This window comes from Coturnix japonica, chromosome 2 (genome assembly GCF_054131305.1).
Source record: "Coturnix japonica strain WE chromosome 2, WE-NBRP24, whole genome shotgun sequence".
In the NCBI taxonomy this organism is placed as follows: Eukaryota; Metazoa; Chordata; class Aves; order Galliformes; family Phasianidae; genus Coturnix; species Coturnix japonica.
This window is the reverse complement of record NC_140664.1, coordinates 73,341,091-73,364,934: the sequence shown is the minus strand read 5'-3', so window position 1 is coordinate 73,364,934 and position 23,844 is coordinate 73,341,091. Positions and strand designations below refer to the sequence as shown.

The 23,844-nt window shown below is 37.9% G+C and overlaps 1 protein-coding gene across 4 annotated transcripts in view; it reads right to left on the bottom strand.

Annotated features, from left to right (window-relative positions):
- Positions 1 to 23,844, bottom strand: part of LOC107309587 (uncharacterized) — a 167,670-nt gene that overhangs the window by 82,177 nt on the left and 61,649 nt on the right. The window contains exons 11-14 of one of the 4 annotated variants that reach the window (XR_014942755.1): positions 15,716 to 15,979; positions 14,314 to 14,455; positions 10,359 to 10,520; positions 2,758 to 2,846 (exon numbers count right to left, since the gene is read on the bottom strand). Coding sequence is in view for 2 of the 4 variants with exons in the window: in XM_085537755.1 (XP_085393881.1) it covers positions 9,706 to 9,806; positions 10,359 to 10,520; positions 14,314 to 14,452; positions 15,716 to 15,979 (666 nt within the window). In the remaining 2 variants the exon portion in view is untranslated. Of the gene's footprint in view, positions 1 to 2,545; positions 2,847 to 8,796; positions 9,807 to 10,358; positions 10,521 to 14,313; positions 14,456 to 15,715; positions 15,980 to 23,844 lie in introns of those variants that run through there. The other 3 variants (XM_085537754.1, XR_014942756.1, XM_085537755.1) reach the window with 3 other exon arrangements.

Genomic DNA, 23,844 nt, shown 5'->3' with positions numbered 1-23,844 from the left:
AGCTTGGATTACATAGACTACAGCAACATTTTGAATTTTAATTTAAGGCTTATAGATATAACAGACAGAGGTTCATATCCATACCTACATAATGGTAATCGTGGTTATCAGTAAATACGATACAATCATATTTTCAGCAGTCACTGGAAAAGCTGCCACAAGGAATGGAATATATTGCCAAAATGTGATTCTGTGTAAATATGAATAGTTAAGGCAGACTAGAAGTGAGTAGCATGCTCAAAGCTGTTTTTAAATACTAACACCAGGCAGCTATAGATAGCATTGCATTTTCACCTAGCCACGTGACTGAACTAATGCCCTAGAAAAAGTCAAGGATTCATTCTCAGTAGTGTGTGCAAAGTACCTTGCTTGCATTGACATGGTCGCCATGCAACTAGCCCTTGTGCAAAATGTATATGAAAACATTGTTTAAGACATAAATCTCAAAGGTGTTGGAAAGTAGTATGACTGCAGTTCTATGAGACTGTCTGATTTTGTTTGAAGAACAACAGCAGGAGCTCACTTACATGCATGAGGATGAGACTGAAGCCTCAAAAATGTATTTTACTTCTCATGGATTTCGCTGACCAGCATCACTGTGCCCTTTACAGCCATCAGTTAATATCTTGAATATGTGCATATGCGTGCATGCTTATTGCACAGGAAACTAAGTTGCCACTAATGCTCATCACTTGGAAGATACTCAGTGGGAGACTATGTACCTCCACAGCACAGAAGATCTGGGGGAGCAGGAGGAACACCTCTGTATTTGCTGATATATTCTACTTTTCCCTAAAGAAGTGAGACCCCCAAGGTCCAATGTTTGTGGTTGGTGTGATGTGGTTTGTGTTCTTAATAAAACTCTACTTACAGAAGGAAAAAGGAAAGCTAAGGGGAATAATCCACTGCAAAAATTGCTGTATTTCCCCCTACATCTGCCCTTTATTACTTTAGTTTGCAAATTGTGTCCAATTTATGATTGTTGAGTAAAATTATTTTAGAAGACAGTTTCAGTTCCGGAATTACACGTAGACCCAAATGACATAATTCAGATCAAGTGTTTAAATCCTGAACATGATAAAACACAGATCTCTTTCAACATTAGGATTCAGTCATCCCATTAAAAGAGAGGGGCTCTTAAAAACTTTGAAATTAGATTTCACATGCTCACGTTTCCTTTGTGCTGAATGATTCTCACAGGACACAGAGTTCAGAAATCCATTTAAACATGTCAATAACTGAAAGCTTGTGAGTCATTTCACTGAGTCCAAAGGGGTTAGACAGTACTGAATCATCCTTATGCTAACACACCTTGCTGAAACCAGGTCACTTTAATGTGGCTTTGAGAGTTAGCCATGGCTGAGGTTCCTATAAGAGCACGGCATTTTGTTCAAAGGCAATGTGCTATTATGGGATTGTAGGAAATGAATTTCACTCTGCCACTCCCATGGGTTGGGTTGCGTTGCTCATTACACCCACTCCATCAGTACTTAAATTGGTCTTCCTATAGATATAAGACTACTCACGCATGCACACATCAGTCTGCAACTGTTTATATACAACTGTGATTTCTCTAAATTTTCCTTACCTCACCAAAGAAACAACACGAAATCTTGGTCATTTCAAATGCAGGGAAATTCCAGTTGCCCAATCAGGTTTAGCTCATGAATACTTACATGCATATCATCATCAATTATGAAAAGACACTAGTAAACTCCAAGCTGCAACAATAATTTCCAGCTATCAGGCATTTGTGCCACCATACATGTACAGATAAGTGCACATATTAAACAAGATTTTGAGTACTCTGAGTAGTGTTTAACCATGATGACTTTATTCCAAGGACAACTAAAATTGTTTGAAATGTTTCAGAGTAGACCTAGAATGAAGGGGAGATGAATTGCCAGAACTGTTATTTTGAATATTCATATTTGAAGCCATAATTCATACATAGCTACTGTGGAGCAACAGTTACAGAGAAAACTGGCATCCTCCCTTGGAAAATATCTTAGATCCATAATGCATTAATTATGTACATGACAGAGTTACAAGGAATAAAAATATAAAGAAGGATCTAGTAGGTTCTTCTGCACAAGGAAATATGGGCTGGGAGGTTATAGATACATAGGAGGGAATGGTTTTAAACAAGGACAAGGGGAGGTTTAGGTTACATATTAGGAGGAAGCCTTTCACACAGAGGGCGGTGACACACCAGAATAGGTTGCCCAAGGAGGTTGTGGATGCCCCATCCCTGAAGGCATCCAAGTCAGGCTGGATGTGGCTCTGGGCAGCCTGGTCTGGTGGTTGGTGACCCTGCATTTAGCAGGGGGTTGAAACAATATGATCATTGTGGTCCTTTTCAACTCAGGCCATTCTATGATTCTACGATTGCTGAAATATTATCAACTAGCAGTGCAGCCTTGATCAACCTGCTGTTGTCTGATTATTGAGTGATCCTTCCTCGGCCACTTTTGAAGATTATTTCTTCTTTTTTTGTTTGTTTCAGTGGTTAGTTGGTTTTGATTTAGATTTGCTGAGTGAGATTAGCTCTCTTTTTTTGATCAACACAGAAGACTGAAATACTGCTGGCCATATAAAAACTTATGGTGACCATAATTAAAAAGGAAAAAGAAAAGAAGTCAAGAAATTCAGCAACTACAGTGAACACAGATTATTCCGAAATGGCACCAGTGGAAGCTCCAATGACTTCACTGTACAGTGAATGAGAGATGGTGATGCTTAGAACAAACCAGATACCTTGTGGTGCACTCCTTGGTCATCATTCAGATGATATAAGCCACAGTGCTGATCTGTATAGCCAAAGCAATCCTGATAAAAATCATTTTCTGAAAAATAAAATAAAATAATAATTTTTTTTAAAAAAAAAAAAAGATGTCTTTTTTTATTAGTATGTAAGGCAAAGTTCTGAAAAGAAAGGAACTGGTTTTTATTCCCTCTCCCACCACAATCCTGAGTGACTCCAGGCAGGTCATTTTTCCCCCTCTGTGCTAGTTATAAATAGGTTGTTTGTTCTCTCCTACCTTCCAGAAGTGTTAGGAAGATAGATGTGAAGAAGATTTCAAGTACAGTGGTGCAGGAAATACTGATTGTATGAAGACTATGGGGGAAAAAATAAACAGAAAAAGAAATAGCAGACACAAGAAGAACAATAGTGAAGGATATTTTAAACACTCCCAAATGTGTTCATCTGTAAAGTGAAAAAAGTTTGTTCCCTTGCACAGCCATGACTGTGGATCGAGAATGCCACTGAATAAGGCACAGAGATCAGAAATATTCGTGTTTTTTAAGCATTATTTGCTAAGGCAGTCTGTTCATTGAGCTTTGGAAAAGTAGTGACCTACAGTGCAAATAAAAATATTCTCCTGCATCAGAGCAAGAAGTGGTGAGAAGGAAATAAAGCTCTGCATCTAATTTCTTAATATATGGCACAAAGAAGATATGCCAAAACATACTTAATGATTATTTCACCTTTTTTTTTCCCCCCCAGTTATTTCCACTTCTCCCTAAATAAAATACAGTCAAGAGTACTTAAAAATGTAATAGAGAAGATCTGTTCTTAATTATTATAGCTGTAGACATACAATATAAGCATATGCAATGTTACAGTTTGTGTATAGACTAATGGATATACATACTGATGTATATAAGCGCATCAATAGTGGATGAGATAATCACAAGTATTTACATCACTTGAGTCTACAGAAATCAGTGAAACTGAATAAATTACAGCTACCGGATAAGTCACACTGGTACACAGATGCGGTATAAATAATTGGAATCTTTTCCACGTATTCCATAATGTGCTAGGTGTACGAAACCACAAACACATATTAAAATATAAGCATACCTTTGAAAAGATGGCTACTGTGGTTTTCTTTGTTGTGTATTTGTTTTGTTGGGGTGGTGTGTTTTCTTTTTGGCACACTGAAATCGTTTCCAAACAGCTTTGCTGAAATAATGAAGACTTTGACAATGTTTTTGCAGACAAATGAACAAAGAAATAATTACCTTGGTCAAAAGAATAGCACAAGACCTTGGTTGAAAAGAAAACAATAATAGCCCAAATTTAAGAAATGGGAGGGAGAAAGAACTCCAGTTTGTTATTTAATCATTACACGCTCCTTTTGTATTTTATTTGTAAGGCTCTGACTGTTGTTCTCTTGCTATACCAGTGAGCTCATTACTTTAATTCCTCATAGATTTCTCTGAACAATTTTTGCTAAGTAAAAACACAATGTAATTCTTCAACGGCTGCAACAGTAAGAAGCTGTTCAAATTAAAGATCAATAAAAAGTACAGGAAAAAAAAATCTGTATGAAAATAAATAAATAAAGGAGAAGATGGCAAATGCTTGCAATTAGACAGGATGAAAAATCTAAAAAGAAATTAAATTTAGTTGTAATACATTTCCCATTCTTTTCTTCAAGAAAATTACTACTGAAGTGGTTTTTTCTTTCTTTTTTTTTTTTTTCTGTAATTTAAATGTTAAGCTGCCAGATGTGTGTCTCATGCTTGAAGAGTTGAAGCTTTGCATTATTTAGCATATTAAGATTCACAGAATTTAAAAAAGGGCTCCTTTATTGCCTGGAGGTTCTAATTAAGTAAACCTTAGCCTGGTACATTTAAAACTTGCAATACAAGAGATTTTGCTTCCCTTTTTTTCTCTGCAGCCAAGTCTCATCAATATAATAAATATGGATAATACTTAAGATGATATAATTTTTCTTTAGCTTGAGGAATTAAACCTATCTATTATTTTAAGAAGTTTTTAATAGAAGCCAGCAATCAGACAGACATCTAACGACTCCAGTCTACTTTTTAATCATAGGAGTTGCTCTTAGTGTGTAGGAAATGTGTCTTATAAAACTGAGCTATGTAGAAATTGTTTATTTCACATTCACAAAACGAAGCAGTCCTGAGAAAGAAACAAGATTCACACAGTTCTTCATTATTAAATTGAATTTTACTTTTTTTTTTTTTTAATAACTTGTTATAATTGACCACAGAAAACTAATAAATCATTAACAAGCTCTGCTATCAGCAATTTGTTCATTGAAGCAGTCACGGTGGCTGCATCAGGAACTGTAGTAACACAGAAATTCCTTTGGCATGCAGTACCCATAAATCATACCTTAAATACATTTCTTTCTTTTTTTTTTTTTTTTTGTCATTTTAGAAAATGTCAAAGGCATCAAGTTTGTCCAGATATAGCACTTAGCAGTGGCCATTTTAGTAAATTGACTTAAAATACATTTTGTTCCCTGGGAAGAGAACATAATGCCATTCAGGATAAAAACAAACAATCTGAAGAGAAAATAGCACTAAATAAGAATGATCAAGGATAGATACCATAATTATGATGAAGTTCCAAGATAATAGATGTATTTGGAAGTCAATAAACATATGCCTAAGAATCAAAAAGTGTGATTATACCAGGGCCTGGCAAAGACAACAGAAACCTTAGTACAACCATAATGCTTAGCACTACAAATCTGTATAAAACAAACAAGAAAAATTAGATGTCATTTTTACCCATCATGGTGGATTGGGCACAATGTAATACCTGGATTTGATAAGGACCAGTGAGATGAATTTCGTTTCCAGACCTCGACAATGCTAAAGACAGTCTTATTTCTTGGTAGTACTAAGTCTTCAAGAAAGTTTAGTTGCTATACAGCAGGTGCTATGGTGTAAGTTATCTTTTTTGATTAGGTCTTTTGTAACAAGTACTGGGGTGTAATAGAGTGAGTCTGTGGAATAAAACTCCAGGAATTTAGAGGACTCCAGTAAGTATTGGGGACCCCAGCATGTGTTGAGGAGTCACCATCAGGCCGGCTCTAGTCTAATCTTAGGAGCTGATAGAGTGACAGTTCCCAGTGCGCACACCCAAAGAGTACCTTGTTGATTAGCTTCACACTATGGAGTCCAGTTCTTGTGATCCTGAGATCACTCTGTGAGATGAACCATAGAGCAGAAAGTGTGGAAGGGTATTTGTTTCAAAAATGCTCTAAAAGCTGAAGTGCAAGCGTCAATACAGTCAGTGTGAATGAGGATATGAGTAGAGAGGGAAATGTCTTCCACACAAGAAGTAGAGGCTGAATACATAGAATTTACTGTGAAACTCTGACATATTCTAGGGGTAGGGAGGGACGTGCAGTAGTCAAATTTGAAGTTAATGCGTAAGAAGTTTCTATCTTAGCCTCCCCATCCTGTTTGAACATTGGAACAGAAAGGTTAGATAATTCAGTTCTTTTTCCTGAAATTATTATCACCATGAAATGGAGTATCTTAATTTTTTTGGGGGGAAAAAAAAAAAAAAAAAAATTAAAAAGCAAACAAAAAGAAACAGGACATTCACAAATTAGGAAATTATCTTAAATTTGTTTGATTTAAAATATTTTTTACTACTTCTGAGGCAGCATAGAGAAGGATGAAGGGCACTTCTGTCTGAGGGCTACAACTGTTTCCAGTAAGGGCGAAAGAATTTTACAATGGTGCCATCCAGAAATGGGATAGTAGACACAGAAAACTCCAGCTTGGTTAAATTATGGCAGGGAAATAGAAAATAACATGAAAATCCAATCTGGACTCTCTCCCCAGTTACGCCCTGTCCTGTGGGAAATCAAACAACGTGGTTAGCGTTGGAAAAAGGGAAGAATGTGGATTACATGGATTGCACAACCATAAGTGCGAGCTGAATTTGATCCTATCTGCAAGAATCACCCCAGTCCTTTACACTGTCCTGCTTGGAGAATAAGCACAGTGGAGAAAAAGAAGGTTCAGATGTCTGAGAATCTGCTTGCACAAAAAAAAAAAAAAAAAAAAAAAAAAAAAAAAAAGAAAGAAAGAAATACGAGTAACTCTAATTTAAAAGCATTTTTGGTTTTTTTTTCCCTTTAAAGTGTCACCCATGAGGAAGTACCAATGAAAATAAGTTTCGGAGTTTTTGTTTTAAGCAATTACTTTGCATCTGCATACAACGCTTATGTATAAGCAAACAGCACGTTAAAAGGACTAGAAATACATTGCAGCATAATAAGAAATATTACAAGGAAGACTCACTGGATTTCACAAAATTGTTTCAGAAGTGGCTGTAAGCATAAATACAATCCTCTCAACAGAATTATTTCTCAACTACACAAGCATGTTTTAACAAATAAACTCTTTCCAAACAACGCAATAGAAGTAGAATGAAGCTGTCTCTGCCTGGTTGTTTGTTTTGCTGTTGTTGCTGTTTGTTTATTTTTCTGTGGAGGGGACATCATAATATGTTCTGAATACCTTTAACTTTACCTGCAAGTGTACTTACTCTTAGGTTACTTTGAATGTACTCTTTATTAGATGTTATTCTAAAGCTTTGCTCAGACAAACTTTTTTGGTGTCACAGAAGGACACAGTTCACTTGCAATGTTTTTCTACAGATGTGGAGATAGTTTCAAATTAAAGTTTATAAAGACAATACTTGGTTAACTTCCATATTAACCAGAAGAATTCTTCTGAACTGCAAGTTTTGGACAACAGAGGCTACATCTTGTAGGTATGCTACAGAAGGGGGGTAAAGTATGGGACTGAATGAGATTGTTTTTAAATAGACCAGTAGTGATAGGACAAGGGACAAGGACAGTTTTAAACTAAAACAGCGAAGATTCACATTGGATATGGGAAGAAGTTCTTAACCCAGTGAGTGAAAAGACACTGGCACAGACTGCCCAGAGAAGCTGTGAATGCCCCATCTCTGAAGGCATTCAAGGCCAAGTTGAATGGGGCCCTGAGCAGGGGGGCTGGAGCTGTGTGGGCTGTGAGGTCCCTTCCAACCCAAACCATTCTGTGATGCTGTGAAAGAAAAACAGATTTGTAGTCAATGTCCAGGAATTTATAGAATGCAACCTTTTTGTAACAAGTTGACCAACAGTATATATGAAAAGTATTTTACATGTTTCCAGGGTTCTTAATGTGGTACGTGTATATCTGAGGGCCTTGAAAAAAGAGATCAGGCTTCATATGAGAGGAAGACTGGGGAGTTAGTGCATGCCAGAATGAGTGTTGGTGGGAAGGAAAATGCAGGCACTGTTGACGCTCCAAATTAAACATAAGTTAGAGCATAAATTCTAGTTTATACGTGGTTCCGCAGAAATTATCTGGGGACTTCAAAATGAAGTATTTCCTCCTCTCTAGTTCTGAGACTAGAGAACTCTCTAGTTCTTTGCATCTACAGATGCAAAGTCTAGTAGTTATATTAATGACAATCCTCCACCATAAAAAGGTACCTTTTGAAACCAAAGTTTTGCATTAAATTAACATGTAATAGATACAGGAAAGATCAGAAATTGAACTTGTCAAGTGTTGACTTGTGAATAAAAATAAGCAAAAATATTTTTTTACCTAATTTAAATTCAGGGATGCATTTGGAGGACTGCTAGTAGTTCAGGGAGACTTCCTATTATACCAGATGAGCTCTTCAAATTCTCAGTAACAGCACTATTTCTTCTCATAGAGTAAACTGGGCCAGATCTTTTGATAATGCGAAATAATTTCCTTTGTATCTAACCTTACTTTAATCGAAGTTGTAGTAATTTGTTACTTTTCATAATCAGACCAGTTCTTTAACTACATTGCTTCAGGGTATTTGTGAGAGACCCTCTTGATTTGAAAATGTGGTCCCAAAAATGCTTTATTGCTTTATTAGTTATATTTCATATAACTAATTTAAATAAAATTTCAACACGGTGATTTTTTGATCTAAATAAACATTGGTCATGGGTATAGGTGGAAGAGAGAAGGAACAGCTGTCTACTTGCACAGCTAATAACTGCTTTTTGAGACATACACTCAAAATGTGGAATCACCAAAATGTTGGCAAGGACAAAAAAAAAGTTAAAGGAACTAGAAAACAAATGTCAAAATACCATTAGATTTTATTTAATACAATTTTGTACATGCAGGTTACTGTCACTTAAAATACTGTGAGTATTCTAAGCAGCTTTGTACAACTAATGTGTGAATGAACAAAATGAACTTCAAAGTCAATTCCCCTAAAGTAAAAAATGGAAAAAAAAAAAATATGTAAGCTACATAAGCTACAAAATATGTAAGCTATCCACATTCTTGGAAGAATCAACATCTAGAAAAGGCATGCTAACAAACTGTTGCTCTTATTAGGAGGCATACTGAAATGTTAGCTATGTTTTTCTGTAAATTGGTTAACCTGTTGTCACCATTTAATATAAAATGTCACCAGTGCTATATTCTACTTTTGCATCTATGATAGCCTACATCAATATTCAGTGTTTATGAATCCCTAGTTAGTAGTACCATACTAGTTACTACCTCTGCTTCTACCCACTTAATATGAGCTATTCAATGCATGTACCTATAATAGCAAACACATAGTCCTAAAATTCTTGGGCAGTCAACAAATAGCTCCAAAGAAATTGCTTTTGATCTATATTTCATGGGTTGCTCTAACAAGAAAGCTGCCATGTCAGTTGCCTCAATGTCAGCATCTAAAATTCTGCTACGTAACAGCAGGGAGACTAAAAATTTGAAAAAGACTAAAAACTACTGCAATTTCAGCTCTTTACATTCCAGGAGTGTGAGGATCATCCATTCCTTAAAATGAAAAGTGCCCCTTGCCTTGTCTTCTGTGGGTGGCAGAGCCATGAGAAGTGGGTACAACTGCAGGCCTCAGTTTTGGGGCCCACCTGGTGAATCTGCCTCTGTCCATAGGGCGAGTTCAGCATAGGGCATAAGGGTTGTACTACCCCATTCTAAAATACACATTTTACCTGGGATAAAAGAAATAACAGTGTGACTTGGAAGGTCTTTGCCTTCAAAAGAACATCCCAGAAACAAATGTTATCTGATATTAATACAGACAGGCACTCTTACTTAATTCACTTCCGCACAATTAATAAAGGATAGTGTTATTAATATGGTGCAGGAAGAAAAAAATACTTCCCAAGTGTCTAACAACATGTTGTGATCTGTGGATATAAATGACCAAATAAAATGAAAGGATGTAAAAACGTCACGGAAACACCAGTCCTAATCTAATGTTGTCAGTGCACTCCACACACACCTTGTAATTGCTAACACATTTGGCTACTAATACATTTTAGACAGAGGAGCTCACCACTTCTGTACCTTCTCACCTAAGCTGCTTTTGATCCCTCACAATTGATTTAAACTCTTCCACTGCTTCCTTTGCCTAGTGAAATAATTACGAGATGATATCGCAGGCCAAGGGGGAAGGGAAACGAGGGTATTTACACACATGCCAAGCAGATCTATTTTCAAACTTTGAGTAAATTAAACGATGCAATAAAAAAAGTCCTAACCTGCTGGAAGCATTTTAAGCTCTTCTCTTTTCCTCCCAGCTTCTTCTGACACACACGCTTCTCCTCCTTTTGCAGCATTAAACTGCTTTTCCACTTCCTTTACAACAGTGGGAATACTTCCCTTATGGGTGTCAGGATCTTTCGTGGAGGTCAGAGGTTGCCCTGCAGAGGAAATGACAAGCTGCGAAATGTAAAAGAACAATTCCTTCCACATGTTTTCTTGCTCCAGGAGCAGTAAGGGGTTGTCGGCTAGCGTCGTGATGGGATGGGCCAGGCCTCTGCCTAGCAGCTCTGTCAAGACTAATTTACAATTAAAGACCTGTGCAACTGTTTAAAGCTTTGCAACTCCATCGAGTTTCAGGGACTGCTGAAGCCAAGTGGTACAAAGCGACACTACGTTAACAGCCAGGAAGGCAGACTGAAGAGAGAAAAAATGATCTAACTTCTATTTTAAATGGATAAATTGTACACATGAAAATGATTCTTTCATATAACATTTTTTTCCATTATAAGGTTGCTGTTTGGGAATTGGGGAAAAATATATAAAATCAGCTGCTTTTCTTTTTCTTCCACTTGATCCATGTGGCACGTGAACCAGCAGCAAAACAGCAATCTTTGTAAGGGGAGGGAAAAATAAACTTATGACAGAAATGAACTGCTTGTTCATGCTTATAAACTACAGAAGACATGTGTTCTTATAACCATTCTTGAAGAGTTGCATTGCTCTTTTCTTTAGTCTCCCGTAGTGTAGTAGAGCAGGCAGGAACGAGAGATGTGCAGACTGTTGTCTGATGTGCACGAATGTGTGCTTTTATGCCAAGCCAGAGGAAGAGCACAAATGAAAAGCAAGCATTTGGAAGCATGTTCCCAACAGGTGTAAAGGTTTCTAAATGGATTTGAACTTGAGAACAAGTTTCAGTGTTCCATCCAGCTACTTTGCTGAGGTGGAATACGCTAGCAGTCTTCCAAGCATGACTAAGTTACAATGTCCCTTTGCACATATGAATCCCTTCTTCCATTGGTGCTAAAGTCCACAGGGACCTTGCTGTGTATTTCACATTGACAAAGAGTAGCTTCTTGAAGTATTTGCATGTTTAGTGTTTCATATGGAGATCAACATTTCTAAATAAGATTTCATGAATTTAGAAGACTGGGTTACTTAAATCAGTGTGCCTATGAAGGCAATGTTTCTGCTACCTGCATCAAATTTTCCTACCTACTAGAGTTATTAACACCTTCCAAACACACAATAGTTAAAGAATTCCAGTGAGAAACAGTTATATACTTATTGACAGAGCCTGTTGATCCTGTAATGAGGCAGCAGTCCAACAACAACAAAAGCTTGTCTTAAAAAAACAAAGAGGAGGGTGGTCGTGAAAACAGAAGCCAAGCTCATCCAGGAATTTCACATGGAATAATATTTCCTAAGTATGAAGAAAAGGTATGGTTTGGACTAAGAGATACACTAGGTCTCATAATGCATATTTCTAACCTACAAAGAAGGTACAATGGGAGACGTAGAAAGCATTAAGTGGCCTTCCCCTGCATAGTACATTGGAAAAGTGATTCTAAGCATCAGGGAAGAGCCATACCTCACACAATATGGGTCTACGTTTGAAAAGAATAATGTAGCCTGCAGTTAATGAAAATAATATGAAGGTCCTGTCTTAAACTTCAAAACCAAGACAAATTTGAAGTAAAGGTTAAAACCATCTCCTAACCTGCTTTGTTTTGCTTATATGTTGCAACACCGCATATGGTACTGATATGTAAGATTACTCACTATTTAGATTACTGCAGTAGGGTGAGTTACAGAGCACCAGTCTTCATTTAGAATGTTCTTACTTCTTCTGTTTTTTGTCTCAATCTTAATGTCACTTTAACAGAGCACTCTTTTTTTTTTTTCTTTTTTTTTTTTCTTTTTTCATGCTTTTGGTGGTTTAACAGATATAATACAGTATTTATAGAGCATATCAATGTGCGACAGCTTGCCACAGATCATAAACACATTTTTCTGTTGGAAATGTTGAAGTCGTGATTTTTCACCACGTGATCCCCAGTTCCCTAAGGTTCGTTCCTTTAATTGTAAATAGCCAGAAAGTCATCAAGCTAGCGTTTAATAAACTTTTAATTTGAAATGGATTACCACATGTTGTGTTTGTTTACCCATTATTAAATCTCTTAGCAACATATCACCAGCAGAAACAGCATACTGTAGCACCGCATAGATACATTAAAAAACAAACCCATGGGGGATATTAGCAGCTAATAATATCTTTAAAGAAGGCTCCAAGAAAAATAAATAAATATAAACAATACCAGAAATTACTCTGAGAAACTTTGATATTGTAAATCTATGTGGCATGGAAATTGAAGATCTTCCATGATCAGCTTATCAGCGCACTTCAGACATCTGAATGTCAAATAGAACACATACTAATGCTCTTCCTCAGTTCTTAGAAATGCATCTTCTTGGACTTCTCAACCTAAGTATCCTACTATTTAATTTATTTCCAAACTTGTGACCTATTTTGTTGCTGCCTCCATTTGCATGCCTGTGTGCATATAAAGATTGGTGGTAGGATAAAACTGTAAGGACGAGTTTGGTAAACTAAAAGCTTGTCCATAACTCTTTTCACTGTTGAGAGAAATTGGCTACAACTCTATTGTTTGGATCTGATGTTCATGAGTTAGTCCTGAATCTAGAGAAAGAAGCTCCTTAGCAAACATGTAGAAGATCCATGGTGACAGAAAGGTCCCTACTCCTCAGGATAATGTGTATTTATGTCTCTGTTGTTCTCGTACTGTAGTACATAAAACCCTTTTGATTACAGTACAGTTGCTGCTTAGCTTAAAAGTGTCTCAGGACAAACTTCGTTATCTTTCTCTCCTAAAATCATCACTCACTCTCTCAAAATACATCTGCTGGCCTTTTTCATGTTATACCTCTAACCTGAGTTGCTAATTTACCACACTGAATGACTGTTGTTTATCTGTGCTCCTCCTTTCCTTCCAGCATCCTCCACTTTCTCCTCCTATGTCTTCTATCATGCATTACAGCTGCAGATCTCAGTTGTCTGAGAAAACTCTCCATCCTTAAGAACTATATCTTTCTTTCTGACTTGCACATAATATTCCTGAAGTTGCTACAACCTGTGGGCTGGCTGCAACCTTCAGTTCATTAAGCAAGTGGGAATACAGGCATGCTCATAAGCCAGAGAAGAATTATTTTCCCTTGCAGTCAGATTCCATATACTGAAAGTGAAAATCCAATAATAATGTCCTGCCTGTCATTCTTCCCAGTTTTGTATTTCTAAGGGAAGAGGATAACTAATTTGGGAGAGACCGTCACAATATGATCAATTATGTCTTCAATTTAGCTACCTCAGAAGACTCATAGAGGCCAGAAAGGATGCTCAGTCTAAACAGAACATTCAGCAATTTTGTAAGAAAGCTTCCAGGGGGGGGTCTGCTACACATAAGTAAATGATAATTTGTCTTTCCTATGGGTTACCACTTGATTGAATCTTAATGGAATTTCATAGGAGTAGCATAAGGCATGACTCTGATGCCAGAACTATCTCCTTGCCAAATTTGAAGTCCCCGTTCTAGCCTAGGGAGGTGCTAGAGTTCTTCCAAAATTAATTAGAAAAAAAAAAAACATCAACTGTTACTACTGTGACTTTCCAAGCATTATTCAGCCTCAAGCAGACGCCAGCATAGAAAGTTTCATCTTCAGCAATGAGGTTGGTTTAAATTGCTCACAACAGAAAATAAAGTTGAGCAATCTTAATAAAAAGAATCACTGTATTCCCGCTATAACGCATGCTGGACCAATATCTGAATGAGGAAAATCTGGCTTGACAAGAACTGTAATGACTAGCCAGCACTAAATGAAGCTATGAGTTACTCCAATAAAAGCCTGAATATAGACATGAAAGTTTGAAATCATCACCTTGTGGTCCAGGATGTTTAACCTTCTCTGAAGCACCATTCTTTTCAGCAGTGCTTGAATATGTGAGAAATTCTGGTGGGAGATGAAGATGCATATCACTCTCATTTTGCTTATCTGAATCTGGTGGCAGTTTAATTACCTACTAAGAAAAAGAATACATTAACATAAGCAGTTCAGTTCTCCACAAACCAAAACATACAAACATACACTGTTTCTGAACTCTAAAAATCCAAGAAGCTGGTGAGGGGGGTTTTAAGACTTTCTTCCTTCACCATACTCAATTTACTGCATTTTTTTCGTCCTACCATTTTCTCACATGCATCTTCCCCATGCTTACAGGCTAAAGTGGACACCCCAGTAAATGATTACACATGATCCAAACTCTGAATTATCTGCAAAAGTATAGATTCTCTGGATCATTAAATCATCCCAGCTATGACGTTTGCACATTAGGCTGAAGGATTAATTTTCACAGCTTTGGGGGCCTTTTTCCCTAATTCCACTACTTTGACTCTTCTACTGCCTTTTCCTAGCTTGCTATATGTTTAAATTTTTATTTGTCTGCATTATTCTGAACATATTTTCACTTCCTCTTACTCTCAAAAGACCTAAAACTGATGTCTAACAGACAGCGCTACAAGAAATTAAAAAATGAATAATTGCACTTCATGTTAAGTAACCCATATGTTAGAATAAGATGCGTTCAAAATTCATCTCTCTTGGCAAATTTTTCCTCAACCAGACACAATTATAAAAAAGGTATAAGTTTGAGGTATCATTACAATTCTAGATGTGGGAATGCATTTCAATTACAAATAAAACTCTTAATTTGCAAGATGAGAAATTAAGCTTCCACTGAAAAGGAACTCTTAATTCAGGCCCACTTTAACCAAAGACATAAAAAAAAAGTGTCATGTCTGAGTTTAGTCTAAAACCTATTTAAAACTAGGGTTTCTATTATATCAGAGCCTTGTTTGCTATTAGGGGATCCCTGGCATACAAATGCAATGAAAACATAAAGAACATTTTTATTTTGTATCATGTGTAAGTGCAAAAACACCTGTAAGATTCACAAAAACTGGGTTGGCAATTCATATCTGTTGGGGATGGGCTCAGACTCAGAACTTCAACTTTTTATCCCACCTTGGTCCAATTACTCAACAACATATCAAATAGTACTAAAGTCTGACTTTACAAAAATCACTAATTTCAGGTGAGAGTTGGAGATGTATTCCAAGCTCCTTTTCTTTATATGCCTGGTAGGTGTTTTGGTAAATTGCTTTTTGTAAAGACAGTCTTAAGCATGACAGAAAAAAAAAAAAAAAGAAAAGAAAAAAAAAAACACGAATGTGGTTCAGTGGAAGTTATTAATCCAACAGGGCAATTTTTTAAATGTACAAACCTGAAAGTAGAGATTGCACAACCAGTGGTCCAAATCTTGAGAAATTAAATTTTCTATTTTTTTGAATCGGTCAACTTTATTACTGTAATGGCCTCTGAGGAAAGGACATTTAAACTTTCCCTCCAAAATATTAAAGTTGTTGTCACATAAGGGAAAAACTCCCCATCCCACTTCTCGGTCAATCCATGTACAGGCCCCACGAAGAAGAAAGAGTTCAAATAGTATCACCATGCCTGGTTTCACAGCCTTTCTAGGTGGTAGAACCTACCAGAGGAAGAAAATGAGACTCATTTTTAAAACATCACAAGAGAGTCAGCTGTCTTTTATCATACACTCTACAAGCATCATATCTTCGAACTACAAGGGCTGATCTGAAAGTAATGCCTCCTGTTTTATTTTGTTGGCCTATGACATGAGAGGCAGATGTTGGTGAGATGGCAGTAGACGTTGAATACTTCCACTAATATTACATTACATTTTGTTGTCATGTGCCAAATGGCTGTAGAGTGGCAGTCTGACAGAACTGAGTCTGAAATAGAAGAATGGATGAAACAAAGGTGTGTCACTGAATCCCTTTGCAAGGAAAAAAAAAAAAAAAAAAAAATGGCACCCACTGACATTTATTGATGCCTGCTTAACATTTATGGAGACCAAACAGTGGAAGTGAGCGTTGCGTTTCAGCAGTGGTAACAGCAAAAATGCATCACCACCACTGGAGCATATGTATACAAGTACAGCATGCAGGCTCTTTCTTCTTCATTGCTGGCAAAAATGCATAGCTTATGGTGGCAACTATGTTGACAAAGAGTATTTTGCAGATGACAATTTGCTCTATCAAACAGTGTTATTGTGCTCTTCATATCTGTTGTAGTTTCCATGGAAATAAACAGAAGGCATTACTTTTGGGGAAACCCACATAATTTTAAAAACTAAAACAATGAACGACTCCTCTGTTTCCACTAAATCGTGTATTTGAACAATTATCCACCCCAACAGAAAATGCTATGCATTTTTTTATGTTGATGTTGTGATTTTCATACCCCGTCTATTTACCAGTAGTAGAAAAGCACCACCGCCAAAAATTTTAAGACAAAGTAATAAACCAACAATGCATATGAGATGTTCCTTTGCGATCTTATTCAGATTCAATACTGGGGTTCTTGCAGCAACCTTGGAGACTTCACCTACTCAGCCTTTTCTCTGATAACTAATAAGAACTCCCCACTGAGTCATAAATTCTTCTCCACCCAATTCTGGGAATGGCAGTGGTACACGATAGCCATCTCCTTCAAATTAAAGCAGGGAAGCCCTTCTCACAAAGTATGTAAGCCTTAGGGTAGGGTCAAAAAGGGATTTGAGGTGGAAAACTCCCAACATAACAAAGACAGGCAAGTAGTGTTTACACTTTTCCTAAGATAGCCAGAGCTATTCTCTACAGCTTGAAGCTGTGGAAGAGTGTTACCAATGCCTTGGGGCCCCGGAGCAATTTCATTCCCATGACAAAGACTTGAAAATCAGGAGTGAAGAATCGCCCTGAAGTATTGACATTATGTAAATCCCTCTGTAAGGTTTGCTATGTGAATAAATTCATGGTCATGAAGAAAAGAGTAGAGGAGAAAGCCAGGCAAAAAACAAAGGAATCTGATCTTATGCCACAATTTCCACTGTGTTCTTTAATTAACATGGGGGCTGATCTAAGTCCTTATTGCTTGCTTGCTTACTTCCAAAACCTCTTCTCCACTGCTCCTGCACATTGTTCTGCATTTTTTGATAACTAGATCTGTGCCTAATCTCTTAAACTATCTTGGATGTTTCTCAAAGAGAGGCTTTGTTGTGCTACTTAAACTTTTCCCACCTTTTATTGTTCCTATTTTGGTCCTTAAAATTCTTAGCAGTTTCTGCCTTGAAATGTTTTCCTTACAGTGACTCCCACTCAACCTTACCTTGCCTTACAGTGAGAATCTTTGCTCTTTCTCCCTCCTCCCTTTGAATCATCACACACTTGGGGTAGACCACAATATTCAAGGCTGATCTGGGTACCTAAACTTCTAAGTGTCATGAAGGATGTACGCTCAGCACTAACTGAAACTGAGATCGAGACCTTCAAATAGAAGTCCATCCACCCAAACTCATCACTCACTCCTAAAACCTAAAATGTCAAAGTCTTCTTAAAACTTGCAGGGATTTCCTCAGTTAGCTTATATTTCCATTATATTCATTAAATAAATATATAAATAAATAAATAAATAGCCCCCAGATCTTCACTCATTCAAACATTTCTCTATGTAAGCACATTTCTCATAAGGCTCTTTGACTGATATCTTTAAATCCCAACTTTTTTATTTTTCTAGCTCTAGGCAAGATAAAAATCAAAACTCAGGTAAATCAGGTGCTTCTTTTTCTGAAGCAATTAAGGGATTTACCTATGTCAATAACTACTATGTTAGAAGATGCTATGTGTTCATAGATACGCTGTGTTCCATGCGTATTTTTGAAGGGATGAATAAAAATTAATATTTACAAAATGCCTTCCTGTTTCAAGTTAAATATTGATATTAGATAAAGGCAAGAGAGAGGAAGTCATTTAAGGAAATCTTTTAAAACTATAAATATTGTCATTATTATGTAGGTGTATTTTATATTAATTATGTAAATATATTCTAAGACTTAGTGTAGGCTTAAAACGAAACAGAAGCATCTGTTGAAAAATGCCATAACCCTGTGGCAGCTGCTATTAAACCATTAACAGTATCAGGTTTCATTTAAACCAGATTTACCATTTTCTATAACAGCCCGTGGGAAAGCTAAAAACATTAGGCACAAATTACTGACAAAAGAGATCCTTAATCAAGCCATACATTTCATTTGGCTAGCTGGGTGCTAGATAGTAACCTCTGTGCTACAAATTAAAGGTGGTGGTTACAAGGCTATGATCAAAGACAATTACCTGTGTTACTGAACAATCCCAAAGCATAAGCAGCTGCAATTGCTACCATATCATAGCATCCCTTTCAGTTTCTCCCTCAGTTTTTAGGCTTATTCTTTTTTTTTCTTTTTCTTTTCCTTTTTCTTCCTCTTTTTATTTTTTTATTTTTTATTTTTATTTTTTTGTTGTTTGTTTGTTTAAGGTCAACTCAACAGTACACTTTATTCTGCCAGCCTGCTTACACACACACAGTGGTCAAACTGCTGGCATAAGGGTAATCAAACTGACCATTAAAAATGTATTTATTTGTTTTCTGCTCACTTATTCTTTATTTTCTTTAACCTATCTCATCCTAGTCTTAGACTGCAACCTACTCCTTGCGACAGAAAGCATCCTTTTGCTCAGAGTTACAGGAAATTGATGTTTATGCTATTCCATGATCCAATCATAGAATGACAAAACTAGGAGTTTGATCACACACCTATCTGCTACAAAACAAGATCTTAAGTTTCAATCTGGGAGACCTAGTGTCTGACCAACAAGTGTTTGTCCAAGGCAGGACAGTGTCACACTTTTCAGCGTGTGCAATCTAATAAAGCATATCTAGCAAATAAGCAATTTCTTTTTGTTGAATATATACAGAACTCCTGGTCAAATCCTTGGCACTCACATGGCACCTGGGGGCTTTCATTTCCATCCTGATGGCCACCTGGAGCATGATTTATACATGGGAATTGCTGGTTAGGAAATGACAGCCAGGCTGAAATGGGAGTTTTGACAAGGAGTTGGGTCCCCTCAACAACCCCTTGCAAATCTCAGTCCCATTGCCTTTCTGAACATGTACCTCCATCACAGCCCACAGTCCTGCAGAACTCAGGGCTTTGTTACCTGCCCACCATCAGCCTCCTCTCAGGCAGTACATCCAGGATTAAGGCATGGTCAGCATGACTCGAAAGTATGCATACATTTGCATGCATAGCTCCTATTAACATCCATGGTCTGTGAATACCCACATGCTGCTGAGGATGGAGTTCCTCATTTACAGGTGCAGAGAAGGGTATAATGTGGATGGTAAGAGAAATGTAATCAGCAAATTGTTCTCTCTCCTATGAAACCCAAAGTCCTGAGAAGAAAGCAGTAGAGACGCTTTTTGGAGCTATGGGCAAAGATGTGTCTGCAGACACTCCTACCTGGCTCAGTATAATGCCTGGGATGGGCATTTTTGAACCACTAAGTGGGGGTTTGGGCAGCAAAATCCCTCCCACTGTAAGAATCCCTCCCACATGATGAAACTGAATACATTCAAGTCTGTGGGGCTAAATGGTATGTATCTCCAGATCCTGAAAGAGTAGGCTGATGTGGTTGTAAAGTCACTCTTTATCATATTCAAAAAGTCATGTCAGTCAGGTGAAATCACCGGTGAGTGGAAAAGGGAAATATCACTCACATTTTTAAGAAAAGGAGAAATGAAGACCTGGGAAACCACAGGCTGGTGACCCTCATGTCCATGACTGGTAAGATAATGAAAGAGATGTTCCTGGAAGAGATGTAAGACAAAGAGAAGGTGCTCCAAGACAGCCAAGGGCAGATTGAGCCTGACCAATCTGGTGGCTTTCTATGATACTGTGACAGCATCAGTAGACAAAAGAAGGACAACTGCTGTTGTCTACTTAAACCTGTGCAAGGCCTTTGACATGGTCCCAAACCACATCTTTATCTCTAAATTGGAGAGAGACAGATTTGAAAGCGAATGACTCAGTGGATAAAGAATTGATTGTGGTCAAGAGCTGTATGACCAGGTGGAAGTCAGTGATGAGTGGGATCCCTCAGCAGTTCATCCTGGGAAAGCTGCCCTTCAGTATCTTTACCAGTGACCCAGATAGTAGTATTGAGTGCACCCTCAGCAAGTTTGCAGATGACACCAAGTTGAGCAGTACAGTTGATATAACAGAAAGGAGGGATGCCATACAAAGGGACCTGGACAGACAGAGAAAGTGGGTCCACATGAACCTTAACAAGGCCAAGTGCAAGGTGTTGCACTTGTGTTGCAGCTATCCCACATATGTGTACAAACTAGAAGAAGAACACATTGAGAACCACTCTGCAGAAAAGGACTTGGGGATCCTGTCAGATGAAAAGCCAGACATGAGCCAGCAGTGTGTGCTTGCAGCCCAGGGAACCAACAGTATTCTGGGCTGAATCAAAAGAGGAGTAGCCACCAGAGAGAGGGAGGTAACTGTCTCTCTCCCTTGTGAGACCCCATACAGAGTATTATGTCCAAGTCCAGGGCCCTGCAAGAAATGTGTCAAGCTGTTGAAGCAGGTCCTGAGGGTAACCACAAAGATGATCAAAGGGCTGGAGCATCTCTATGAAGAAAGGTTGAAGGAGCTGGGCTTCTTCAGTCTGGAGGAGAGGCTCCAGGGAAACCTCACTGCAGCCTTCTAGGAGAGCTTATAAACAGGAGGATGATGTTTTTTACATGGTCCGATAGCAACAGGACAAAGGGGGAATGGTCTTAAACCATAAGAGGAAATTTAGATTACATATCAGGAGGAAATGTTTTACTTAGAGGGCAGTGAAGTACTTACTGGCACAGGCTGCCTAGAGAAGCAGTGGATGCCCCATCTCTGGAGGTATTCAAGGCCAGGTTGGATGGGGGCCCTGGACAGCCTAATCTTGTGGGCAGCAACTATGCTCAGAGCAGGGGGTTTGAACTGGATGATCCTTAAGGTTGCTTTCAACCCAAGCCATTCTACGATTGTACAATCCATGTCTTAATGTTACAAATTTGCTCCTGAATAAGAATGTGGGCAGCTATATTTTTGATTCTGGTAGCACTCTCTTTTGAGGCTCCATTTGATGAGTTACTTCACAGGGTTGTACCACCATTTTTGATGTTCAATAAGAGCATAATATTTAAATCCATCTTCCTGGGTTTTCATGGATCTGATCTCTGATATGTTTGCTCACAGTATCATGTGGCTCAGGTAAAATTTCCACTCTGATCCATGAGATATGTAGCCTTTTGCAGTGGCATGAAAGCATCCTATGCCCACATTCCATAGGGTAATATTCTGCAGAGTGCGATGCAGCGGAGAATAAACAATGCTTGTGTGTGCCTGCACACACACAAGTAATTCTTCATAGTCTGCAGTTAACACTGTTGCATTTAATTGAATTAAATCATAGTGAACTGAAATTATCTCTTGCCACTATTTCTGAATTCAACTGTTTTATATCAGTTTTATTGTAATATATCTTACTTCCCCATATGCCACTATAATTTCAGCAAAGAAATCGTTAACTCTAGAGAGAGAATGGATTCTATTTGAATATTTCAATAAACAGATCCAGGGTAAGGATTTGGGGCTTTTGTCTGACTTTCTCTTGGGCTTTAACCTTGTCAGAGAAGAAACAAACCTCTGCCACCCTCCTTGCACCTTCAAATGCTTTCAGTTTAGAAGAAAAAGGACAAAAATGCCATTACCTAATTCACTTAACACAAAAATTTGGCCACTAAACATCCAGTACTCAAATGGATTAAGCTAAATTAGGAGACGCAGGGACAATTCAGTGTTTACTTACTATATAAAAAAAATCTTGCAAAACAATATGTAAAGTAATGGCTCATCATTTCTGATCATGAAAACTGTGAAAAATGAACTTTAATGGCATAAAACATGGGTTATTTTCTTGGATGGGAACTGTCTCCTTTTAAATTGGACCAATCAAACCATCCTACTAATAAACAATAATAATAAATCAATACTATAATAAATCAAACCATTCTACTAATAAACAAAAAAACAAAAATTCACAACATAAAATGAAAAGTGCTGGTGATGAGGCTATTAATGTCAAAATAAGGTGGAGTTTTTACAACCAGAATATCAGGCAATATTTACGCACAAGGCTAGCACATAGAAAAAGGGGAGGATATTCTTGGGAAGTGTTTATGTAACTTTGTAATTTATAAAAGGCCAGAGGGGAGGGAATAGAAACATGGACTGAGGTAGAAATAAAATATCAGGTTATTACGGTTTTCCAAAAGTCCCATTTGTCATTGCAGTGTCCTGGAGTTGCTGGGAACTCACTCAACATGTTATTGTTGCCTGCCTGATTACAGGTATCTGAATTCAGAATAGTATGCAAATCAAAGAAGCACTATGCAGAAGCACCATCATTCATTTCCCTATATATATATATGCATATATATATTTCTATATTTTCTCAAAAAGACCTTCCAAGTCTGACATAGCTCAACCAAATAACTTCTATTCCTGCCACATGTATGTCTCCTTCATTATTGGTGCACAACATTCTCCGTGACCCAGCACCCCAAATCTACTGACTAGAGGGCCGTGTCAGCATTGCGTGACACTCTGGAGAAGTGCATTCTCTGGCCAAGACACCCTTATGCCTCCTGAGAGCCACACTGCCTGTATGGGAACAGCTCCTGCCCTTTCCATGCCAACTGAGTGACAGTTCCCCGTCTGTTCTTCCAGAAGGTAACTCAGGGCACAGTTAGCACTAGTACCACCACATGCAGCTCTATTCCCTTACTCTAGAGGACCAGAATATGGCCTTTTATCTTTCCAAATACCAGGAAATAATGTTTGCACTCTGTGAGCTTTAGCCTCTGCATCTGTTGCTAATTGTCCTGGCACATCTGCTGCTAATTCTTCTCTGTTCTTTGACCAGCAGGGAGTGGTAATGTATGGTACAGCCAGCACTAGCCTCCCTGAGAGCTTTGGGTGATATACCGCTGTCTTGGGTGGATCTTGACCTCACCATGTAAAAGGAGAAACTGCCTTTGTAAGCCAAACACAGGAACTCATGTTTCTTCTCTTGCCAATCCAGCATCACTTACTTATTCCTGAGATTCATTCCAGCATGGTCAGAGCAACAATTTCCAATGATAAGGTACACTTTGTCATGAAACAGCAGCTTATTTCTTCTGTAATTCAAAAGGACAAGTACTTTGTTCAGAACCCACTGGGAGCCAGGCAATCCAACAAGGACGTGGTCCATTCAGCATACAAGCATCAGTACGCTCACCACGCTCACTCTGCCTGAGACTTCCCATGTCCCCAGCAGAGTAATGGCCAACTTTCCCCACCTTTTTGTTCCACTGAATTTCTCTTTCTGATCTTTTTCCTGATCATAGAATCATTAAGGTTGGAAAAGATTTGGAGAAGAGGTC